Consider the following 23,488-nt stretch of genomic DNA (forward strand, 5'->3'; position numbering starts at 1 on the left):
AAAAAAATTTTTACTGTGAGGGTAACAGGGCACAGGAACAAGCTGCTCAGTCTCTGGAGACATTCAAAACCTGTCTAGATGTCATGGGGCATGACCCACTTCAGGTGATGCTGCTCTAACAGTGCCATTGGACTAGAGGATCTTCTGAGGTCCCTTCCAACCCTGCCATTCTGTAATTCTGTAATAGCAGCATGTTTTTGTATTTTTTTTTAAATAGAATCTCTTAACTGAGAAATAATCAGCATTTAAAAATGAGAATGCCTTGCTACTGTAGAGCATTATATACAAATACACATCAGTGCATATGCTTACAGTATTTGATGTGTTAATCATTGCTAGATTAGATATGATTCTCTGCTCTTCACTGAAGAATATCTCTTCAGAGAGACCCACAGAATAAATTGATAAGAGCATTAAAATAATATGTCATCCTGCTTCTGATAAGCTGAATAAAGGTGTGCCAAGGTACAGTGCACATGGTTCTAACAAGATCACATAATTTATCATTATTAAGGGAAATGTTTCAGACAAATTCACTCACTAGATGGTTTACTTTACTTCACTTAACACCTTCCCACTTAGTGGAAGCCAGACAAATGGTAGCTATAAATAATTTTTCCTGCCTTTTCAAAAGCTTCATGTATCAGTGGCTGTAGAAGTTTTGGCACAAGGGAACAAAGAAAACAATGTTTACAAAGCACAGACAGAAGAATAATATATGATAGTTCTAACTTCTGAGCTCTGTGATTTCTTTCACTTCCCTTCCCGTTCTTGTGTAGACAAGTGGAACCACTGAAAATAAGGCAAATATCTCCAAAATTATACATTTTTTTCTGTATTGATTCCAGCTCTGAAAAACTGGAATAACCTATGTATTTAAGAAGCCAAATGCAGTTTTTCAACATTCTTTCCTAAGCAAAAATAAATAAGGCTTCTGGTACACCATTTAGAACAAATACAAAAATTTGGCAAAGCACTGAACAGTTATTGATGAGGTTTTAGTTCCATTTGATTTTTTTTTAATTATTATGTACAACATTGATGTGTTTATTATTGCAATACAAGATCATTTTTTAAATTGCTATCCATATTCATTTAAAGAACATTGAACTGGCTTTAGTTAATATAAAAATATTTATAATAAAGTGTGCTGTTTATAGCATATCTGACTTTGGGCACAGGAAAATTTATGTTTCTTAAAAACAATAGCCACTTCACTTACACTTGTGACAGGATTGAAAATTGGTTGGCATCATCCAACAGGAAAGATAGCAGGTAAACAACATATAACACTGTTGCTGGCTCTTAAAATTTATCATTATTCTTGTACATTTCTGTTCTTGTCAGAATTCACTCAAAATGCATTTTATAATCATAGCACAAGAAATAGGAATGGACAACTTATTCATATAGTGTCAGAGGCCAGTATTAGCAGCAGGATATGCAATGTGTCATCAGGGATTTTTTTTCTTCCTTGTTAAGATTCAACAGTGTGCCTGTGAGATACACTTGTCAGCTTTTCATGTGCAATAGGGCAAACCGAACTAAAATATATATGTATGTGTGTGTGTGTATGGTACAGATATATTAGTATACAGGATGTTTTCCTTTTTCTTCACAATGGAGAAAATATTTACGTGATCCCTGGCTTTAATAAGGTAACCATTTTCCCTGCAAGCAAATGTGCAACAAAAGAGATAAGATAGCTATGATTATATGAAGACTGGCTTTTAAAGTATGTTTTATAGATATTTATGCATGTAAATATATAACAACCTATATCTATTTTTATATATGTAAATATGTTTAATATGTAAAACCATCTGTAGCGTACTAACTTCTAGTTACCATCTGCATTTCTTTGAGAAGAACAAGAAACATCATTTGCTTCCCTTGTGATGACCTTCTCAGGAAATGAATTTTTAAATAATTGAGAGCTAAAGGACTTGTTCTTGTGATATTTTTCTGTTCCTGTGCTGTGGTAGAAGTTTTACATGTTTGGGCCTTGTCTGTACCAGTGAGGTGATTCCAGATAGAGTTAAGAGTGTTGCACCACCTCTTGTTGATGTTGCATCTGCTTTTGTCTGACGTCAAAAAATAAACAGTGGCATGAAAAAACCCTGGGGTTGGTTTGCTTTTGAGGACAGAAAATTGTTCCCTAGAGCTCATTTCAGAAACTGTATTTAAGTGAGGGGAGAACTGTTATATAATCAAAACCTGTTTGTTATTTCTGTTATTTGTGTTGCAAATGAGATGAGGCACAGGAGAGGTTAGAAACTGATGGCAAAAGTGCCTTTGTGAGGGGCTGCAGTCGCATTGATTTACACTGCTTGCAGTTAGGAAGATGATGTTTCTACGTATGGGGCAACTTCACCAAGATACATCACCAGCTGTGCAAGGTGCAAAGATTCGTTCAAGGGCTGAGATGTATATTGTTGTCTGTCCTACTTGTGTGTCCATCCTGCTAGGAAATGTTACAAACCAGACTTCTTGTTCTTTTGACTTTGTATTTGTTGACTGAAGCTGTGGATGTCCTTCTTTCAGATCTTTCTCTGTTGGTGTACATTTTGGCTGTGCATTGACACTTAACTTTTACAAATCACCTTTCCCCACATCTGCCACCAAGTTAATTTTAGTGCGTTCACCTTGAAATTTGATAGTGAGACCTCATCCAAGTTACCTAGCTGGTAACTAGTAGTTTGGAGATAGGGTTTGCTGGGAGATAGTGACAGCTAGTTTGGTGACAATGAGAAAAGTATCTTCATCTGCACTTGGCAGGATTTCTTAGAACTTACAGGTTATTCACCATGAAATTATAATTCTGTCGAGTACATGAGAAAAAAGACATACCCGGCCACCTTTGTACTGCAGAGCCAATACAATTAAGGAGGAAAAAATCTAGTGGTTATTAAAGTGGCTATCAAAATTTTAATACATACAGAGGTGTCAAAGAAAGATGCTATCATATTTTTCAGAGCACAGCCATGCACTCTAAAATGACCGGAGTCACTTTTTCAGCCACACAGAAACAGGAGCAGTTGCTTCTACATCAAGTCTGAGCTGATGTAAAATCTTTACATGAGTAAAAATCATCAGACATGCCAACCACCTTCAAAAGCTGAAGATCACCTAGTATTGTTTTGCAAGGATTGGCAATGGGTCTATCCCACTAGCTGTGTCGGATAGGAAGACAGCTCCTAGGATTTTGGCTGCCTCCAGCTCACCACTGTCCCCTGCCAGTCTTACCTCTTGCGTGGCTTGGCGTGTAAGCTACACATAACCTTCTCACCAGCCAGAGGTGTCCTTAGGGTCAGACACTGGCCAACCATAGACCACTTGAGAGAAGGCAGTTCAGAGCTGGCAATTTGAGTGGATTTGTGCATTTTTTAGGGTGACAGCATGTTCTTTCTAATGTATCAGGGCATAAGGATTTTTTTTCAATATTTAATTCCAATTCTTTAATGCTTTATTCTGCTTAATTCCTAATTCCACTATTTAATTTTTACTGCACCTCTCTCCACACACACATCTCTAATACTCTTGGGAATCTTGGGAAAACCTCTCCTACTTGCTTTTTAAGTAATAGTGGTAAAATATTCCATGAAGTGTCTTCTTCCCATTACTGCTGCTGCCGGCCATGAACAAGGAATTAAAGTGTTTCCATATGAACATACCAACAACTAGAGACTGGCAGGGTTACAGGATGGACCAGTGCTTACTGTTCAATAATTTCTTATTTTCATTTGTTGTCTCACATCTGATGATAAATCCCATTCTGAACCCCTAAGCATTGTCCTGGGTTCAGCTTTAAGGCAAGACTTTGGTTTTCAACTTGTACTAAATCTTTGAACAAGGAAAAATTGTCTGGTTTGAGGGCTGGACTTGTCAGACTTATTTTCAAAGTGCATAATTTTGCAGGCAGAATTTAAACATTGAATGATTTGGCAAGATATAAACGATATAAAAAGCAGCCTTTGTATTTCTATTTATTGTCCTCTCCTGATGACAAACTGCTTCTTTATTGTGCATTCTTCAGTGCAGAATTTATTTGCAATGTGTTACCTTACAGTGGTAAATAAAATTCTGGGTAACATAGTTGCTCAGCAAACGGGTAGAGCCTTTTTCCACAAAAGCTTCCTGTGATTAATGAAAATACCCTTACACTGACCTCTGCACTGGCTTAGAGCCACCTGCCAAAAGAGTAAATGTACAAGTTACACACATGAAAAAAGAATGCAATGCTTAAGTCTGTTACTCAGAAGAATTAGGCACAGTGATGCTTGCTGCTTAAGTGCTTTCTTTAGACCCTGGTGAGGCAAGGACACTGTAAGAGCACTGTTTTGATTCGAAAGGTTAATGAGTGTCATTGTGTAAATACTGATGCAGTCCTTCTGAGGCAGTGGATGTTTACAGATGTCAGGTTTCGGCAGCTATAAACGGAAGGTCTATTTATTTTGTCTGAAGTGCGTGGGAAAGGCTCGATCATGATGTTGGAAATTCAAGGCTAAAAAATTTTTTTTTTTAAATCCTTACGTTTCAAAGTCCATCTGAAAAATGTCACGGCAAATCTTCTGGAAGGGAGGCAGCAGAGCAGGCAAGCTGCAGCAGCCCAGCAAAAGCAGACAGCACAGCACCCGTGGCTGTGCTCTCTCTGAAACTCCTGCACGCCTGTGGCTGAGTAAGGAAGCAGCTCAACACAGACATATGTGACCTTACTGCATGTGAGTCAAGAGGTACAGCAGTAGGTTATATCACCTCTTGGCACAGGGACAGCATACAGCTGCTCCTACCTTTCTCCTACAAAACGATCTGCCCTGGCTGGATATGATTGACTGAGAGGTCACGTACTCAGCCTCGTCTATCTCCCCAGTTGGTGGAGAAAAAAAAAAATGCAATTCAGGTTTCAGCATTTTTGTAATCCCTCTGAGCCTCCCATTAAATATGCTGTACTGTGTGGGAAAGGATTAAAGATTCTTTGGGCTCCGAAACACAGTATACAAAAATTAAGTACTACAGCATGGTTTGTGGTAAAGCAGCAACTAAAGTGTATAGCCTGCCACATAACCCAGAGCAGCGAGTTCTCTTTGATAAGTAACACGTGTTGACAGCTTAAAATTTCTGTTGGTAACACATGCCCCAGTCATGTCAGGCCTTTGTTTTAAATATTTTGAATGCAACATACTCCATGAGTAATTTCAAAAATAATCAGCTGTTCATACGCTGTTGCTTAGTTCAGAGTGCCAAAAGAGGGGATATTTGCTGGCAAGGAGGACTTCTGTTCCTTTAAGAATGGCTCATAAATCCTCCCTTGTAATAAATATTGCAAGATTAAAATCAATGTGTTACAAGTTTCAGACAAGGCTGTTTATCAAGATGAAATAGTTCATTTCCTAAAAGGCTATATTATTTACATTTTATGTGAGAGTGGCTGTTGATGACAATTTTTTTTAAGAGCTGCCAAGATTTTTCCCCTGAAAAATAGTAAATGAAAAAAGCCAAAAAATTTGTTTTCCCTAGTTTTTTACTACTTTGAGAGCTGGCTTGCTGTCAAGCCTAGTGTGTCCAGTATTAAATTCTGCTAAATATATAGTGCTTACTGTAATTAAGCATCTATCTTTTTTTGTCCTGATTCTGTAATTAAATACATGAACTTGTTTGGGTTGGGGTTTTTTTTTTTTTGTGAGAAGGAAACAGAGATACTGTGTACCCAGGTTTTGGAGGTACTTAATAGATACTAAAAGTTAGACTCCACTATGCATAGTTTTAAAATAAGTGCTGTTTTCTCCTGCTTACATTACTCTACTTACATGAAACATCTCCCTTGCACATCAGCGAAGAGCTGTGACTACCACCAACTGGGCATCTGACTACAGTTTACCCCTGTTACCGTACAGACTAGAAAGTACTAAAGAACAAAAGGAATCAAAGCATCACAAAGTTGCATTTTTGTCAGTTTTCATTTCCTTGTTGCACTAGAAAGCACAAATATATGAGATGTGAATACCATCTCATGAACACATGAGGTCACTTCCAGCGAATGCAAAATGTTACTGCTGAACTAACTATACAGCTGGTGTCACTGTCTGTAGGGTGAATTAAATTAGGGTTCCAAAAGAACTGGAAAACACCACCCTACCCTGCCATTTTACATCTAGGCTGTCCACCCAAAAAGCTTAATTAGAAATACCTACTGACTATATCTGTCCTTCTAATTTATTTCGTTATATTCATCTTTTCATTTTTCTGAACCTACAGCCTGTTCACTTTTCCTTTGTACTAATTTCTAATGCTAACTTTTAATATAAGCTTTGAACAGTATTCCTGAATGTCATTCTTTCAAGAATTTATATGTGGCTTACGTATCTGTTATTTTTTCTTAAGGTCTAGGCTGATAGCAGTATTATTTACAATAGAAAGAGAAATGTCATTATGAAAAAACTTAGTATGTGGGCGACTGAAATCTTGATCTGTTTTTAATCTCTCTTGTGAAGCTGAAATTATAACCTGTTTGTTTTCCAGTTTCAGCTTGATATTTTGGTTTTATTTCAGGTTACTATTGGTCAGATGTATTCCACGCAGAAATTGGTTATTGAGAGTCCAGGAAACACATAGTTCTGAGAAAACTCTGATCCTGAAACAACACTGGACCATCTTCAGCATCCTACAGTGCCACATACAGATGCATAAACTCACTGCACATGTCTGAGCTTTTCTGTTCAGCAGAAAAAATGTCTGGGAGACTCAGTTTTTGGCAACCAAAGTACTATTTTCTAGTGGTTCACATATTCTAAAATATATTGCTGTGATTCATGGTAGCATGTAAGGTAGTCTTAAAATCTTGTTTGCTTGTGTGTCCCATGTGATGAAAGAGTTCTTGCCCTATTTTGACAATAAAACTTCATTAAACTATCTGTAACCAGATGCATTATTCTGTTACTGACCTTTTCTCTTACTGAGCATGAAGGATGTGTTAGATTTTAAACCTCTCACGCAGTTAGTAACTTCTTACTGGTCCTGTTCAATTTAAAAATATACAGCATCTGAATTAAATGGCTAAATACATTGTTCATTTTTAATATTAAAACTAGAGATGGAAGTTTTTGTCCCCTGGACTTTGATACTTGCAAATAGCCCGAGCTGCACTGTGTGATTTCCTTAAAGAGCACCCTATGACATTTCAGGAGGTGACATCAAAATTTCACCAATTCATTCTTTAGTTTCCAAGAGTTAATAACTAGTCTCATCCTCCTTTTAACAAATAACAGATCAGAATAGCAGAATGTGAGGCTTGCATCACTGAGGCTTGGGAGCTTTAAAACGTATTTTCTCCACCAAGTCCTTTTATAAATTTGTTGAGGTGCAGCTATTAGCAGAAAGCACTACGTGACTTTATGGAAGGTTTCTCTTTTTCACCAAGCTCATTAATTTTGGAGGAGAAAAAGAGCCTAACCATGACAGTAACTCAAGTGCAGTATGTCATAAATTGACAGAAAGCTTTGCCAGCAAAGTGGAACACTCATAATAGCTCTTTATTGTTTAGTATTAAGCCTATAGAATAATCAACAATTTTAAGGCAGTATGATTAAAAACGAGCAAAAATTTTGATCAGGTTCTGCTCAAGTCATTGCTGTGCTTGAATTTGTTTTCTGTTAGAAATTGCAGAAAAATTAAGTAGTGAAAGGCTTTTTAAATGGCTTCCCTTTTTTCAGGCAACTGTTGTGGTTTTTTTAAAGAAGAAAAACATAAGTTTTTAAAAACTAGTTCTAAAACACTGTGAGCTTTCAAAACCTCCCCTTATTTTTCGTGCTTCACAAAATTCATCTTTGTTAAGAATGTCTGTTGTTTTGCATTGTTCATGCTGTGTGATAACATTATTAAAGCAGAGGATAGACAAAATATCTAACTTAGATCAAGTTCCCATTCTTCCCTACCACTTAAAGTGTGTTTTATTATTTTGTACAGTTAGATTGAAATGTGTAACAATGCATTCTATTAACAATATAAATGTACAGAATAAGCTGAGACTACCTGAGACTACAAATGTAGCCTCCGTTCTCATTTTTAAATAAAAAAAACATGGAGTAATAATTCTCATATTAGGTGTATAAATATTTCAGTGTAAATTGCTTTTAGTGGCTACTTTATTAAAACAGCATATAATTATTCTAATAGGTAAAATAGATTCTGTATTTCAGATCTTCACATTCAGAACTGGATAATTAAGTGCACTTAAGTTAATGATGAAAATGTAGGGGAAGAAAGGTTTAATAACTAAGCTTCCAATGAACTCAAAGAAATGTAGTAACATCTTACACTTTCAGAGGTAAGGGCTGCCAGTTTTATACTGTAAGAAACCTGGTCCCTTAAACAATAGATGCAAAGTCTGTGTTTAACACAGCTTAATTACTGGAATAAGCATTGCATACCAATTCAAGATCTTTGAATGCATGCTGGTAAGCAAAATAAGCATCCCTTAAAATAGTGTAGTCCTGATTTATAAAGAGGGACAATTCTATCAGTAATATTTTTACTATTTAACACCAGGTTTACGAAAAAAAATGTTTTCAAATAGAGGCCCTTTAAACACATAATCATTTCTTACTGAATACCAGGACCTTTCCATTTTAGTTCTTTATCATTCAGTTTCCACTAAGAATATATACAGTAGATGGTCCATGCTGTCATACAGGCATGAAGTCATGAATATGTAAAATTTCTTACAAATTCCATTAAAAGTTTGAGGATTACTTCTCCATTAATGCCTGAAACTTCTGTTACATTTTGGTGGTATCTACAACACTGCTGCACTCCTAATCCTTGTCATCTGCTCCTACTTTCTGTCTCAAGGTTACCAGTCAGATTCTTTCTCCCTTAACAATTTACACTTGCAAAGAAACTCAAGTCCTTCAGGATACATTCTAAAGAGGTGATCCATCAAGAAAAAAATTCAATAAATTTCAGGCTCTCTATTCTACCTCTCTCCCCAATCCATAGTGCAGAGGTTAAGAAGACAGCTCACATTCTCAGTCAGGGAAAAATTAGTTCTTCTTGCAAATTAACCATCAGTTTACATTACAGTGTTTATACATTACTTATTAGAAGTAACTTAAGAAATATCCTATTGCAAAGGACCAAAAGCCTGTGTAATATTACCCATGTTGTTAACAAAAGTGTCAAGCTAGCAAGGGTGTTAGCATTTATTACTCAAACCTCAACAATCACTGCCTTTTATGTTCCCATTCCCTCTTTGCAACGTACAAGCAAGTGCAGCCTCCACTAGTTATGTACATATCAGGTGTACATGATTGGAAGTTACCTAAAAATCTTATTTTTTCCTTGCATAACACGCATTTTAAGTAAATTTTGCCATAGTGTACCCAGTTCTATATAAAAACATAGCTCGCCAAGTGCTTTATTGTTGAAATTCTATAGACTACATAAGGAAAATACTTAGAAACCACATCTAGATTAGGAAATCCAGCACAGAAATGGTATTTATAGGCTAGGATGTCTTTAGTATTATATCCCTATGGACTTGCCCTGTTCTTACTCTTGGCTAAGCATACGCTCATCATCACTGATGGAGACAGTGAACTAGAGAGCTGGCACTGTGATCCAGCCTTGGAGCTGCTGTGCTCTTATGGATGCACCTTCTGTGCCTCACCAGTTCCGTTTACGTTGCAATACTCATTAAATCTCTCTCTTGGCACGCTGACAGGAGCTTTGTTGGATTCTGTCAAAGCAGTGTAAACAACAGGAATAGTTAAAACACAAAAGGAGTGATCGCGTGACCTATGTACGGTGTCCACTATTATAAAAAGTATGTCCTTTTTCCTTAGAATGGGAGTTCAATAAATATCTTTACTAAATCTACACTGTCTTAGCAAAACAAGCTTGCTTTTGTGCTATATTAAAAATGTTTGTCTGTTCCTGTTCCTCCACATTTTGGCAAACTGCTAACCTCAGCAGTATGAACCAGAATTTGAATGCTTACATATACTGAATTTTGTCATAACTTTTACAGTATAAACTTGGAAACAGCTCTCTGAAAGAAAAGAAAAAAACTAATTTGTTTAATATTATCAACTGTTTAAAGGACAGGCATTTCTGTTGTAGTATGTTACAGCTTCTCAGGAGATTTTACCAGAATTGAAAGCTCAGTTTCAAGATGTTCATATGTATCACAAGGTTCAGCTGTCCTGGAAGGAAAGCAACCCACGAGAGCAGCATGTGAGCACTCAACATACAATGTTAGGAAAGGCCAAAAAGGGTTTTACCTAACTACTCACATTTTTAGAAACATATTTCTGCATAAAACTTCGTCGAGTTTCAAACCATTAAAGTATTCTTTTCACCCTCTAACATCAGCAAGTAGAAGGATAATTTTATGAAGAAACACCAGCCCCTCAATTTACTGCTGGTCATGCAACACAAATGCATCTCTCCCTGCAGAGACCATACATACCCATGAGCAGAGCCATGAAAGAGCTGTGCACTGCCTGTTTTCCTGAGTTTTCCATAATGATCTACAGTGAAATCCTGGCATTCAAGTCAGGACTATACTGTTTGCTTTGTTCCAGGATTCTTAACACAGGCATATTTATTTCATACTCTTAGGACTGTTTTGCTCAATTACCTTTATAAAAAAAAGAAGAAAGGTGTGTAGCTCTTTTACTGAGAGTTTAGATTTTTACTTTTTCTTTTTTCAGTATTTTAAGATATAAGAATAGTGATGAGCGCTTAATATGGAAGCAGGAAAAAAGAGAAGCCAATAATTCTTCCAATGTTGTATATTTTCAGCAACTCTAAGAGGAAAATATTTGGAACTCTCAAATGTATTTCACAAACATACTCACCTTCAAAATATCCTGCAGCTTACAGAGGAAATTTAAGTATCATCAATGTGTTGCAAGAGTTGCTTCTTTCAGAATTACTTACCTGTTCTACTGTTCAGCCCAATACCTACCAAAGCTTTACAAGAGGGGGAAGTGCTGGTAAGTAGTGCATTCAAATGACTCTTCTGTGTTCAGAATAAGAGAACTATGGAGACCTGTGAAGAATGTACAGGCTTTCTATTGAAAGAGTGTACCACATAAATATTTATACCAGTCTTTGGCAATATGCTAATCCAAGGCAAGTAATTTTCCCTCTCTTAAAAAGAATCATGAAAAACAATTAAGGTGATTTAATTACTGCCACACATAGACAGCAGATTTTGAACCCCTGACAGACAAACATTCATCACAGTACTATGTTATCCTAACCCCGTAACACAAGACTCTGAACAGAATAGGCAATTAAACCTAGATCATTTCCCCTACCTTCCTGCAGTACTTTGGGCTAGATCCAAATCCCAGGGAAGCCAATGGGAGCAGAAGCCAGGCTTTTCAAGTCCTGACTGAAAGCCTCAGCTTTAAATAAAAAAGTAGTTTGCATGCAAATTTGCAGTTCTTGATGACACCAAAGTAAATTTAGCTTCACGGTCCTTTTCTGGATCATTTAAATCTGAATTTAAATGCAAGTATAAGCAGAAAAAAAAGTGCTTAAGGAAGCTTTAACTTTAATGCCCTTCACAGTTACTCACTGCAGAGGTTCAAATATATCAAACTTTTTGGTTTTATATACACCTAGGAAACCATTTGGCAGATGTTTCTTCCATATGCCCTTAATTCAGGGTCGGGGAACACATCTGCATAAACTGAAAATCTTTGGAGCCGAGCTACTTCATTTTGAATACACTTCTTAGCGGAAAGAAATAAAAAAGTTGCAATTATGTTGTGTATCTCAAACTATGACCGTGAGAAGAAGCCCTGTGCTGATGCAAGGTTGGCAGCATTCAGTACACACATGCTGCACATCTGATTTTTACACTGCAGCCCAATGTAATCTTTGGTCTTGCATTTCTGTAGCCCCCAGTAACCTCATCTGTGAAAACACAGAGAACTGTGTGGGGGAAGTCTTCAAAACCCACTTTGGAAGTCTGTGCTTCTATAAAATCATAGAAGCACAAAGATGTACAGTCTATTAAAACTGAGTATGTTTGATTCCTGTCTGAGAAAGGTTCCCCCTTTTATTTCACAAAAAGTAATTCTTAATAATAAGAGCACTTTACCTGTTCTCAAAGCACAAAAATATTCTGCTTTAATTATTAAAATTTGCTGGATTTAAGAATGGCACCACTTTTCTGACACACTCAAAAGCATTTTACTGTTTAGTCTCAGTGAATAGTTTCTTGCATTTTGAATTTCAAATCACACAACTCAAGAGAAAACATAAATGTTACATTTTCTGAATGTGGGTGTTTTAAACCCTTTCTCCATAGTTTACAGCACAGCAGAGAGCATTTCTATCTCTCTATCAATAGTCACAGTTAGCTGGGATTCAAGGTATCAGCTCTGCTCCGCTGCCCAGGAGAATAGGCTCCTGCTTTAAATTCTGTTTAAATCCTCCACCATCCCTCCCTTCCCTGTCTTTGGCAAAGTTTCCTTCTTCCCTGAAAGAATTAATAAACAAAACACAGAATAAGGACTTGGCTCCAGAAGCCCCTGATACTACATTGTACTTAAATGAAGAATTAGTTCTGTTAGCATCACGTGTCAGCTTAAAAGCACACGATTGCACTGACACAGCTATCTGAAGAAAGGCTAATTCATAATAACCTCTAATCTGGTAATGCACAATAGTTTTAAAGCAAACTTGTGTAAGGAAGCAGTGGAGTTGACTATTCTCCCTTAAAACCTTTCATGCTTTTGGCAAGAATTTAAGTGTAACCTGGAAAGCAACAGAACTTTCTGTTTGCTTTCACAGAGCTTTTTCTCAGTGCATTTCCAGAGTGACTGGTACTAGTCTTAACAGCAAGGTGGTTTCTGAAGGAACTGAGCATCTCTTTATATTTGACCAAATTCTCACTCTGTTTGTATACAGGGGCTTTTAGGGGGCAGGGAGGGCAGGCTGCATTTCAGAAGCAGCGAGTGTGTTAGTAAAACTGCAGGAATTTTAGTCTGAAGCTCCCTCTGCTTCATGTATTTTCCCTGGTAACCCACCTGCTGCTGTCTCCAATTCTGTACCAGCTCTGAAGAGGCAGGTTATCTGAAGAGTTATTTTCAAGTATGGGGAATTTTACAGAGGTGCAAATTTTTCAAAGGTGCTCATAATGGGCTTTAAAATGTTTTATGTCTCCAGAGGAAATAAAGACCTGAGGAAACTCTCAGTATGCTGTTTTAAAAAGGAAAATAATCGCTCGAGGTCTTGCTGAAGAACACACATCCAAAGGTCAAAACATTTTCTTCATTCCAACAGTATCTTATCTACTTATTCCATCATCCAAACTTAAAACTGGATTTCAAGATAACAATACAAGTGGAGTGTACCAAAACAGGAGTATTTTCCAACGGGTGCTAGTGAAGCTTCCTCACACCACAGCTCTGCATGAGATGCCTTTTACAGAAGCATACTGGGCCATCATGTACTTAAAGGGCCGTTTGCATTGTGGCTCTAGCAGGACTACAGTCATTTTCAGGTATTACTCTGGTTTACCATGAGGCACACCAACAGCTTCATCCCCTCTGCACTGCACACATTAGGACAGGGGCACAACCGGGTTACAAAACTAATAAGCATACAGTCACATTTTGCAATTCAGAAAAATTGTTTGTATTGGTGGGCTCTTTTTAAAAGCTTTTTTTATTCTTACAAACCCATTTTCATTGGTACTTTCTGCTTACTTTCAGGCCTTGGGACACCAATAGTAGTCAAGGCTTGCAATGCAAGAGTGAAGTGTCCATTATTTCAAGTGTCCAGAGCTATAAAGTCCAGCTGTGTGCACCAACAAACCCCTTTACCAGCAACATACAAATACTGAAAAACATGTAACAAAATAAGTTGAAAAAAATATAAATACTTGAGAAATGTGGTGCAAAAGGTAACATTAAGAGAGCTGAACTAAGGCACTTGTTTTCATTCATCACTGAGGACACCCCCTCTGTATTACATCATCACTCCCCAGTGAGGTCATCCAAATCCATCACCGCTCCCCAAATCTGGAACTACAGAACCGTGTGTGAGACAGACACCATCTTTTCCTTTAGAGTGCATTACTTAAAGGTGTTACCAAAGTTCTCCTGACAAACCCAGCATCAGCAAGTATTCTCACTCCTCATTTGTCCCGGTTTCAGACTTCTCATTTGTGTGAAAAGAAGTCACCAGTCTATTTCAAGCGAAAACATTTTTGTGGAAGTCCCCGTTGGCTGCTATTAGCCAGGCAGGATCTAGACACAAGCCTGGGGAAGGCGGGGAACGGTATCAAAGTGTGCTGAGTGACAAAAACCAGAGCAGCCCAGTCCAGCCCCAGATCCATCCCCAGAACAGACTGCTTGCTGCTCGGAGCCGCCACATGGCACGGCAAAGGTGGGACGGGCACAGAAGCCTGTCATGAGTTTGACAGGTCCTGGCAACAGTGAATCGTGTTGTTACGGAGCCCATTGAACTCGGAAAATAATAAAAGACAAAGCACACCGTTGCTGTTGCAGTACTGTGTCTTTGAAACGGATGTCAGAACGGGAAAACAGGGGTTGGATGGTACTTTGAATCTGTAGAGAACACGCCGTTAAGTTTTCATGCAAATGCTCCGTGCATTTCTGCCTAATCGGGTAAGTGATGTCAAGCCCAAATCAAAGACCTCAAAAATTCACTTCAAGAAGGGAAAAGCAAAGCCCACACTACTCAGTCTCCTTGTTCTCTCTCTCAAAAAAAAAAACAAACAGGGAAACGATTCCACAAGCCACAGCAATGCAAGCCTACGCACATCCATCTTTCACTGGCAGAAACACCAGACTTAGGGTCGTCTCCGGGACGGCTGCCTCGTGTGCTGGCGGTCGTTCTCCCGAGCCAGGCCCCCGGCTGCACCGCCCCCCGCCCGGCCGGGCCCTCCCGGCTCCCTCCCCTCGTCCGGCTGGAATTAGTAGCGGGGGGCGGCGGGGGGCGGCAGGCAGCTGGAAGAGGCGGCGGGGCCGCCCCCGGGGGAGCCGCAGCACCGCAGGGTGTAGTTGCGGCCGCCGTTGTTGTCCCAGTACTCGCCCTGAGAGCTGCGGTAGCGGATGGCGAAGTGGAGGGCAGAGCCTTCCCGCAGGCCGGGCGGGACGCTCAAGGCGAAGCTGTAGCGCTCGGCTGGCGGATCTCCGGCGGCCGCCGGGGCCGGTGGCAGGGGGGAGGCCGGCACGTCCAGGAAGGAGAGCCACTCGTTAAAGGTGTAGCGCACCGTCACCTCCTTGGGGCCGGGGCCGCCCAGCACTTGCACCGTGCCCCGCACGTCGGTGGGCGCCGGGGGCCGCCCCAGCCGCTCCAGGCAGACGCGCTGCCGCCGCAGCCGCTCGGCGCTGGGCTCGCCGCCGTCGGGGAAGTCGGGCAGCAGGCTCAGGGCGGGCGGGCGGGGGTGCCCGCAGAGCGGCGGCGGGTCCCGCTCCTCGTCGGGAGGGCTCTGCAGGCGGGAGAGCGCGGCGGGCGGCACTTGCGGCTCCTCGGCGTCGCTGAAGTGCTTGACGCTGGCCAGGCTCAGCCCCAGCGAGTCGGCGAACTGCACCCGCTTCTTGCACTTGCTGCAACAGTCTTCGCCCGCCGCCGCTTCCTCCTCCTCCTCCTCCTCCTCTTCCTCCTCCTCCCCCACCTCCCTCCGCTCGCCGGGGCCGGGGGACGGCGGTCGTCTGCAGCGCCGCAGCTCCAGCAGCGCCAGTCGCTCCCCCGCCGCCTCCCGCCTGGCTTCGCGGGGCACCGTCGGGGCCGCGCCGAGGAGTCGCCGCTCCTCCACCGCCAGCTCCTGCCGCGGGCGTGCGGGGCTCGCCATGGCGGGGCGCCCCGCTGGGCCGGTCCCGGCCGCCCCTATGGCAGCAGCCGGACGGGCCGGCACCGCTTTATCCGGCGCCCCCGCCGCAGGCCCCGGGCGGGGGGCGCGCCCCCCCCACCCCCACCCGCTGGGCCCGGAGCCTCCCCGCGGGGCTGGGGCGGCCGCGGCGCTGCGGGCGGGGGCGGGACCTCCCAGAACGGGCAATACGGAAAGAGCGGCGGCCACGACGGGTGGCCACGCACGTCCTCCCACCCGCAGCCTCCCGCCACAGGGGCCAGCGTTACCGGGGCGCGGAGGAGAGAGCCTCGAGCAATGCAGCCGGGCGGTGTGTGGGCGCTGGAGGGAAGATGGGGGGAAACGACAGCGCACCCGCGGAGCCAGACGTGCCCCCAGTGTCCCCCCCGCCACCGCCCCGCCCAGTAGAGTCAGGCCGGGGGGAAAAGCGAGGTCACAGGCTGCCGGAGCAGGCTTCATTATTTTTGTAATTCATTAGCATTCATCACGATTTACGCTCCCGCCCATCGGGAGATACCCCGAAGAGCACCCGCAGAGAGTCAGCATTAAACAGGACGTCGCCCAGCACCGTGTCGGCATCACCGAGGAGTCTCAGACCTGCCCCGGGGGCAAAAAGAGGGGAGCCGGCCCCCGGGCTGAGCTGCTGCCCCCTCACTCCCCAGTACCTCCCCAAGCGCAGGCTCCTGTGCCGCGGTCGTCGTAAAAATGTCCATGTCCTACATCTGAGAGTTCGTGAGACTCTCCCAGCTTTTAGGGTGTAGTTATTTTCCACCCATCCTATCTGCAGAGAAAAGTTTTGAGACCTGAACTCGAGGACAAAACCCCAAAGGTAAAAGGAACACCGTAGGTATTCACTGTCTAACGTATGACACATTTTGTAAGCAAATCTCTAACCAATTTTCCCCACACATGGTACCAGCAGTACTCTGCTCGTGGAAAATTAAGTGCTTAGGAAGCACATATATATGCACACACCCTTTCTGAAAGTCAGATTGTCTTCAAAGTTTCCCCTTAGCAACAGAACGAAAAATAAATACAGCCTTTGCTTATTAAACAAATAAAGAGAATTAGAATCCACATGTGTTATATTTTCTGAGCACAATGTAGGGTAAACAGCATAACAAGATACTTCTATTGGTATGGTGAGATCCATTTCTAAGAATTTTCCAAACTGAATTCTATACTTTGCGTGTGCCACTGCTATTGTCCGGGGGTGATTTGCACGGATGATTGCAAAAATACTACATCATTATACTGCCTTCCTGTCTTTTTTGCATGGAAAAGGCACTAAAAAGCATATGCACATAATACAGTACTTTCTGAAGGAATACACTCCGACTATGGATTTATCAGAGGGGTTTTTTGTTTGTTTGTTTTGCGTTGCTGGTTTTAATTTTAGCACCAGTCCTGTTGCCAAAAAGCAGCCTCCTAATGTGAGTGAATACAGTGCAGTTCAACTGAGTGTGCAGTCTGGATGTCACAGAGGAATGAATGTCAAAGCAGCAGAGACGTATCACTAAACAGTTTTCTTCTCAGATATTGCTGTGAAGATGCTCTTACTGCACCTCGACTGAAGAGTTGAACAGCAAGCAGTTACTTACACGTGCCAAATAATCAGATTTCTCTAGCTTCTGGTCTTGTGCTCAACATTTGTTAGTATTTTGGTCTAAAGCATTGTAAGAAAAGGAACGAAGGACAAATGTTCTCCTCAGCACCAGCTGTGATAATGGCAAACATGACAAGTACCAGTTTGCTCACCACCACCAGTGCTGCAAGCTGCCACCTTCACCAGTCTGTGTCAGCTGAACTCTTCAGAGACCTGCTCTGGTCCAAGTGCACTGGTGTGCCATCATGTAAGATCTTTGAACTAACCAGCTCCAGCTTAATGGTAGTTATCTACAGAGCATCCTCCCAAGTTACTGAGCTGAGGTCTGCAGTGCAGTGCAACAAGGAGGTCTTTGAAAACTGGCAGGGGAGGCATCACTTTCATCTGCTTTGACCATCACTCCCAATCTGCTGATGGCTGTAACACATCGGTGGGCAATGCTGGGCCACTGTCCTGTTAACAGGCGTTTTGATCACAGCTCACTGCAGTGAAGGTGCTTTCTTACCTCTGCCTGGAGATGGGACCTCGTGACCCACCTCTCTGAGGCATGGGGCACCTCAAATTACTGGCTTGAAATGAAGAAAAATGGATAGATGATGTGCAGTTTATGGTGCTTAGTATTCATGATATCTTCAAGGCTCTCTAGAAAAAAATACAACACTTCTGCTGTATTTTCTCAAAGTAGCATCTGGTTTATGGTGAGGAAAACAGAAATTAAGAAGCCAGCCCTTACTTCCTCATGTGGTGTTTATTCACACCACATTATGTCTACGCTTGCCAAATCATTAACAAATGTTTTAGGCTGCAAAGGGGAAAAAACTGTGCCATTTGCTGATAAAGCAAGACCATTTGGATGACTACAAATTAGAGAGGAATGGTGAAAGGTTCAAGGAAAATAAGTGAGAGCAAAAACAGCAACTTACTTTAAATATTGATAAAAGTTAAGTAATTTAGCCATTAATGTACATTTCTTATATATTCTATAACTCTGGGAGACAGGCCTGCAAAAAGGATTACTCTTCACAGAAATAAAGCAGAATCAGTTAAACTTGCAGAATCTGTATTGCATGAAAAGAACGACAATCAGGCAATTAATAGCATACAAAGGGAAGCTGATTTTTAGTAGTAATTGATTGCTACCATTCTGAATGAGAATAATTTAGAATCAGATAAGCCTTTACAACAAACGTTCAACTACGTGACAAACTATGCCAGTGGACATTTCTTGTCTCTTAAGTATTTCAAAGTGGATTCACTTAAAAGAACAGGGCAACCTGGTTCTTGGATTTCTAAGTACTATTTACCACATTTGTTGTTAAAGAAAATGTTGAGATAAAAGTGGAGGGATCTCCTAGGAAGAGCCAGACAGCAGATTCACAGTCAGGAGGCTTTCCCTGATCTTTGACCAAATAGGCTTAAGGTCATAAACTACACACAGGATCAACACACACATCCTGCAGGAGCAGTAGTATCCTAAGACAGCTATTGATTGAAATAAAAGAAAAAAATCCCCAAAAAAGAAAACAAAAACACCCCCAAACAAACAAAAACAAACAAACAAAAAACAAAGAACAACAACAACAAAAAAAAAAAGTGTAAATCACTGGCAAGCAATCTGTGGTAATTGCTTTTTCACTTCTGACTGTGATTGCATGAGTATGTATTTCTCAGGACTCATTAATACACAGATTTTGGGCTGTAGTTCTACTTGATGTGCAATTTAATAAATTGGTCATTCTGCTTGGATCAATAGTTGTCATCATATGGACACAAAATGAACACAAAAATACTTGTTTGCAGACACCCAGAGTCAAGTAACTGGAGGATTCTGCTGATTCAACTCAACCACACAATGTTATCCAGAAGCCCATTCAAACACTGCTCATCATTGCTTTTTCTGCACTTTTAATATTAGCTTCAACCTTCAAATACCAAACTAGCAGATTTTTTCAGTTAGTGCAAAAGCAAAGTGTTCTACCACTGGATATATCTAGTTCAAATGTGCCAAATCTCTCAAGTTTCCCACTCAGGTATTTCCTAAGAAAATCTCCCATGACAATAACTTACAAAAAATGAGAATGAGTAATAACTCCTAAGCACCACAAAACAATTTGCAAGAATTTAGAAATATGGAAATATTATCACATTTCATACACAAAATTAGTAACATATTCTCTCAAATTCTAGCAGCATTTGTTCTGAACAACCTTCTTGTTTCACTTTGAAAATCATGTAGTTCTTCATTGCCATGTTGTCAGGAAGGATATTAATAACTTCAATTATTAAAAAAAAAAAAAAAAAGGCTTCCAATTCTATGGGAAATTCTAGCTTGTCTGTGTTTTTAGTAAGGATAGGATTTCAGTTTATTATGTTTGTGAGGACAGCCAATCAGTGAATGAAAAATCATGCAATCTGAATAGAAATTATTCAGAAGTTATATTATTAGACCTGATTTTCTTCTTTATTCAGGAAAACCAGCAGCTGTAATCCAAAACAAGGTACATTAGATCTGTAATAGGAAAAGTACTGAAATGGAAACAAACATTTAGAAGTGATTACTTTAGTTTCCAAATCTTAAATACCAAGATTTAAACCTACTTTCTGCAGGATACTCAGCAGGCAAAATCCATTAGAGCTTTGAGCCTCTCAGACAATCACTTTTAGAGCTGTCTGCTGCATAATTTGCCTTGTCTCTCAGCAGACTTGCATCTGACATTCCCTATGGGATGTAGAGATTATTTTAAATAAAACAAAATGTATTTATTCCGTTTTTTCTAGTTACAGCATTGTCTGTATTTCCTGTTAGTGACAATGAATATCCTTCTCAATTACTACCACCAAATATTTGGAAATAAGGCAAGGAATGCCCTTTCAATTGGGTGAAATGCCAACCTGTTTGAAGTTGAAGTTTTGTAATTTATTGCAGTAGTTTCTGAACCAAGCGTTACTTGGTTCTTGTGGCTCTTAGAGGTGTCAAAATTTGGTTTTATACCTTTGATACTTAAAAGATATTTATGCAACCCTTTTCAATTCATGTCGTACACTGAAAATCTTAAGGAACTGGTCAGACTTTTAATCACTAAATCACAGTATTATAAAAACCCCTCCCATGTACAGGCTGCCTTCCTTACAGGGAGACTTACTGTTGCATTTCAACAATTTAACCCAAACAGACATTTTTTGAAAGTGAAAAGTTTGGCATATCAGTCAGAAAAATGGTGTCAGCTTACGAAACGTATTCATAGCATAGGAGCTGAAAAGGGTTTTGTTTTGTAGGTTTTGTTTGCTCTAATGTGGATCTCCAGAAAGTTGCAGAACCCCATCTCTTTCAAAGGTTCCTGATGAACACGAGGATCCAGGTTCTCACATGAAAAACCTCCATGTCTATGTCTATTTTTTATCTAGCAATTTAGGAAAAGAATCATTTGGATCAAGTTCTCGCCCTAGGTTATGCTTTTATATACATTTGGACTGAAGGGAGAAAGAAGCTCCATCTTATCCAGAGTAGTTTGATACAAAGGACACTCTGCCCCCAAAACTGTTGCTGGGCTACTACAGTCACTGATGTTCTTGCTGTCTGTCTTTAAATTGCTGGAATTTGCTCCTGCCCTGCCACCTAGCAGACTTCCTCTGGAAAACAAAAAACTGTGTCCTCCTAAAACTCTGTAAGAGAATTTATTCAAACAGAAGATATATATGTTCATCTCTTGACTACAAACACTCAAAAACTGCAAATGCTAGACACATCCTCCAAAATTAACTCCTAGAAAATATTTAAAATATAAATTATAAAATAACACATTTCTAGACCAGCTTTTTGAGTTTTTAGCACATGAACATTAGATGTCTGAGGCACTGAACTTTTTTTCCTCTAAGGCATTAGACTTTTGGCCGTTGGAAAAAAGGCACAAAACCAGAAAATGACGTGAACTTCTACCCAGATTAATTCTGTTCTGAACTTCTGTGTTTGTCTTTGCCACAAGCAGCAAGGCATTTAGCTCACTCAAAATCAATATCAGCATGAACTCAGTTGGATTCTCCCATAACAGGAGAATTGGCAGGCTGGTCAGAAGGACCTTCATGAAGTCAGCTGGCGAAGCCTCTGCTGGTCTTCAGAGTTGTGTTTGACGTGGTGTAATAGAATGGTAACCTGATCTCATCAGCTCAGATACGTCACTGCCTTTTGGGAAAATAGAGTTGTGCAATATAGCCTGTTCTAGAACCTTCTGGCAAATGCAGGATAACATTTTCAGTCCAGCAGGCACGGCTGTATTAGCTGTATGTCAGACTCGTTTCTTTCACCTGGGTTAAACCAGGGGAATAGGCTTTCCAAGTAATCTTGCTGCAAAAACTCAAAAATAATTTGCTTGAATGCATAGTTTTCCAAACCACTGAAAAAGGAATAAAATGAGCCCTGTCTCTTTGCAGTTCCCCAGATTGCCTCAGTTACAATTTGTTCTCAACTGCTAAGCTGTGATCCAGCAAACCAGGCACCTGACAGCCTATCCTGTAAGAGAGAAGATGTTTATCACAGTCATTTATTTGGATTCTCATGACTTTAGAACATCGTAACTACAGATGATGTAAGTATGTACCAGCAACTAGATGTTTGTGACACACTACAATGCTTCTAAAAGCACAAAAGACAACTTCAGAGTTGAATTTCAGTGAGGAAAATAGATTATATAATGGACAAAGATAGATCTTCATTTCTAAAGCAGGTTAATAGTTGTTAGAGTAGGAAAAAAAAGAGCAGAGATACATGCTGCTTTAATATTACTATACTGTTCTAACAAGTAAGCTTATATTTGAAAAGTGCATGGAAAAGAAACAGAACTGCACAATACAGCCTTACCCTGCAAAAGCAAGGACTGGCACAATAGCCATCATTAACAGTACACAGATAAAGATCACTGAAACAGCCATATATGAATGTGGGCATGCTCAGTCCTGCATCATCAGGAGTAAAATAAGAGAGTTTTCTATTTCATTGACTATAAATGCAGTTAAGTCTTACAGTCCCACTGAATTCAGTCCCACAGTTTCAGCACCTTCAGTGGGAAAGGCAGAAAAGAAGCTCCATCTGGTGGTGTGGTTGATCTTAATTGCTTTAAATTTCATTTACTTGCAACTGCATTCTTCTCCAGCAAACAAATGGAAAAAAAAAAAAAAAAAAGAAGTAATGTACAAAGGGTCACTTGTTCTGCAAACTGAACCAGCACTTTCAAATCAGAAAACACTTTAAAATCAGGATGACCTTCTATTAGAAGCAAAGCAGTGTTGAAGACTTTCGACACAAGGCACATGTGGTCCTCCCAGGGTACTAATCCAGGAGAAAAACAGATGATCCAACAAAAACAAGAGGGTGTGTCAAAACACTTTACTTCAAGAGGTAGCCTGCTGCAGCTTGAGAAGGCAGGAATCATCAGTGAAAGGATTAAAGAGGAAGAGGAGGAGAGTGACTCTGAAGTCAGGGCTGCAGGTGAACTTGTCATATGAAAGCTTATGGAAATTTTACAGAGGTATTAAAAACGTGTGCTGTGCCTCACAGTAAGTCAGTCTTCAGTTAGTTGTTTTTATAAGAAAATTTCTTCAATGACCAAGTGGTAATTTTGTTAGAAAAGACACTATTTCTTATCAGTATGTACGATTTTACATGTGTTCACAGTATTGCTCCTTCTGATTTCAGCCAGAGCAGCAAGTGCACAGTACCTCAGAATTTTGGCTGCTTGGGTTCTCAGGGCGGAAAGTCAGCAACATTTGATAGGTAACTACATTAGTGTAAGCAATTTGCATAGCACTGCTGGGTGGTTTATGTCAGGAGCAGCACTAAAATTTAGTCCCTTTGGGCTAGGAATTGCTTGGCTCCATGATGGCAGGGCCATCATTTCCCTTCCCACATTTTTTGCAATTTGAAGCAAATTTGAAGTCCAAGTCCTCCAGCCATGTGAGTAGTATTTAACTATGGCATTAAAGCCTTATCAAAAAATATTACCATGGTTCATATCATCATGAATTGGGACTGCAAC

At 40.5% G+C, this 23,488-nt stretch overlaps 2 protein-coding genes across 4 annotated transcripts in view; one reads left to right on the forward strand and one right to left on the reverse strand.

The window, feature by feature from the left end:
• The window catches only part of LYRM4 (LYR motif containing 4), a 94,168-nt gene extending 79,409 nt beyond the window's left edge, over positions 1 to 14,759 (forward strand). For all 3 annotated transcript variants that reach the window (XR_011724381.1, XR_011724382.1, XM_071736510.1), the window contains one exon: positions 6,550 to 14,759. Coding sequence is in view for 1 of the 3 variants with exons in the window: in XM_071736510.1 (XP_071592611.1) it covers positions 6,550 to 6,612 (63 nt within the window). In the remaining 2 variants the exon portion in view is untranslated. The remainder of the gene's footprint in view (positions 1 to 6,549) is intronic.
• PPP1R3G (protein phosphatase 1 regulatory subunit 3G) lies at positions 13,630 to 16,023 on the reverse strand. Its single transcript, XM_071736509.1, has one exon. It carries the CDS (start codon positions 15,836 to 15,838, stop codon positions 14,957 to 14,959), a length of 882 nt encoding a protein of 293 aa, XP_071592610.1. The 5' UTR covers positions 15,839 to 16,023; the 3' UTR covers positions 13,630 to 14,956.
• Positions 16,024 to 23,488: the final 7,465 nt, after the last annotated feature.

This window comes from Heliangelus exortis, chromosome 2, assembly GCF_036169615.1.
Source record: "Heliangelus exortis chromosome 2, bHelExo1.hap1, whole genome shotgun sequence".
Lineage (NCBI taxonomy): Eukaryota > Metazoa > Chordata > Aves > Apodiformes > Trochilidae > Heliangelus > Heliangelus exortis.

Excerpts from the sequence above, each read along its gene's own strand:
- PPP1R3G (XM_071736509.1), bottom strand. The coding sequence starts at position 15,838 with ATGGCGAGCCCCGCACGCCCGCGGCAGGAGCTGGCGGTGGAGGAGCGG.